Genomic DNA, 744 nt, shown 5'->3' with positions numbered 1-744 from the left:
TATTATTATATTTCGATAGTGAGCAACTGGGGGGACCAAAAAATTTTTTTTGCGCGCTTAGGCGCGCAAATTGTGCCCCCCCCTAAACAAAAGCCCTCGTACGCCCCTGCTCGAGACTTGACTTAATTCTACTTTTTTAAGTTAAAACTCCATTCCTACCTTGCTAATGATAGATTAGGTTGATCCCCGGGATGAATGCTATCTAGAGGTTGAACTAGAGTAGTGAGAGTATAAGAACTTAGTTCTTCTAATTCGTCAGGTTCGTCTAAATTTTTAGACTATTAGATTTTCTAATCCCAGGGTGCAAAATCTTGATATCTTCAAGAATTAAATCAAATAAGGCTCGTGCAATGCAATTAAAAGAATTTTTCAACTTTTTGATGCTTTCAAAGCCAAGTGAAAGCTTCAGTATCAAAAAGTAGGCACGATACACACTTTTAAGTCATTAATTCTTGTAACAGATCACAAAAAGGGTCGGTCCTAAAGAACAGGTACAAAAATCTTTCTCTAAGAATATACCTTAAGTATTAAATGTTTATTAGTTGTTCACTTCTGTACCATGCATTTAACTAAAAAATAAACAAACCTAACTCGTCTTTAAGTTCATTGAATTCTGACGAAACACTTGCTTTCGCATCCAGGCTTTCTATACCAATCATTTGATTCAGATTTGTTTTTGGATTTTACAAAACTTTGACCATCCAATTCCAAATTTGTGAATGTGCTGTTTGCCGCGTTACAATA

At 35.2% G+C, this 744-nt stretch overlaps 1 protein-coding gene across 2 annotated transcripts in view; it reads right to left on the bottom strand.

The window, feature by feature from the left end:
* Positions 1-744, bottom strand: part of LOC111695281 (uncharacterized) — a 14,215-nt gene extending 13,471 nt beyond the window's left edge. The window contains exons 1-2 of one of the 2 annotated variants that reach the window (XM_023464539.1): positions 587-744; positions 160-265 (exon numbers count right to left, since the gene is read on the bottom strand). In XM_023464539.1, coding sequence (XP_023320307.1) covers positions 160-265; positions 587-659 — 179 coding nt within the window. In that variant the 5' untranslated portion in view covers positions 660-744. The remainder of the gene's footprint in view (positions 1-159; positions 266-586) is intronic. The other variant, XM_023464540.1, reaches the window with a different exon arrangement.

Source organism: Eurytemora carolleeae, unplaced genomic scaffold (genome assembly GCF_000591075.1).
Source record: "Eurytemora carolleeae unplaced genomic scaffold, Eaff_2.0 scaffold95, whole genome shotgun sequence".
Lineage (NCBI taxonomy): Eukaryota > Metazoa > Arthropoda > Copepoda > Calanoida > Temoridae > Eurytemora > Eurytemora carolleeae.
Note: the sequence above shows the minus strand (reverse complement) of the source record. Positions and strands in the feature narration are given on the sequence as shown.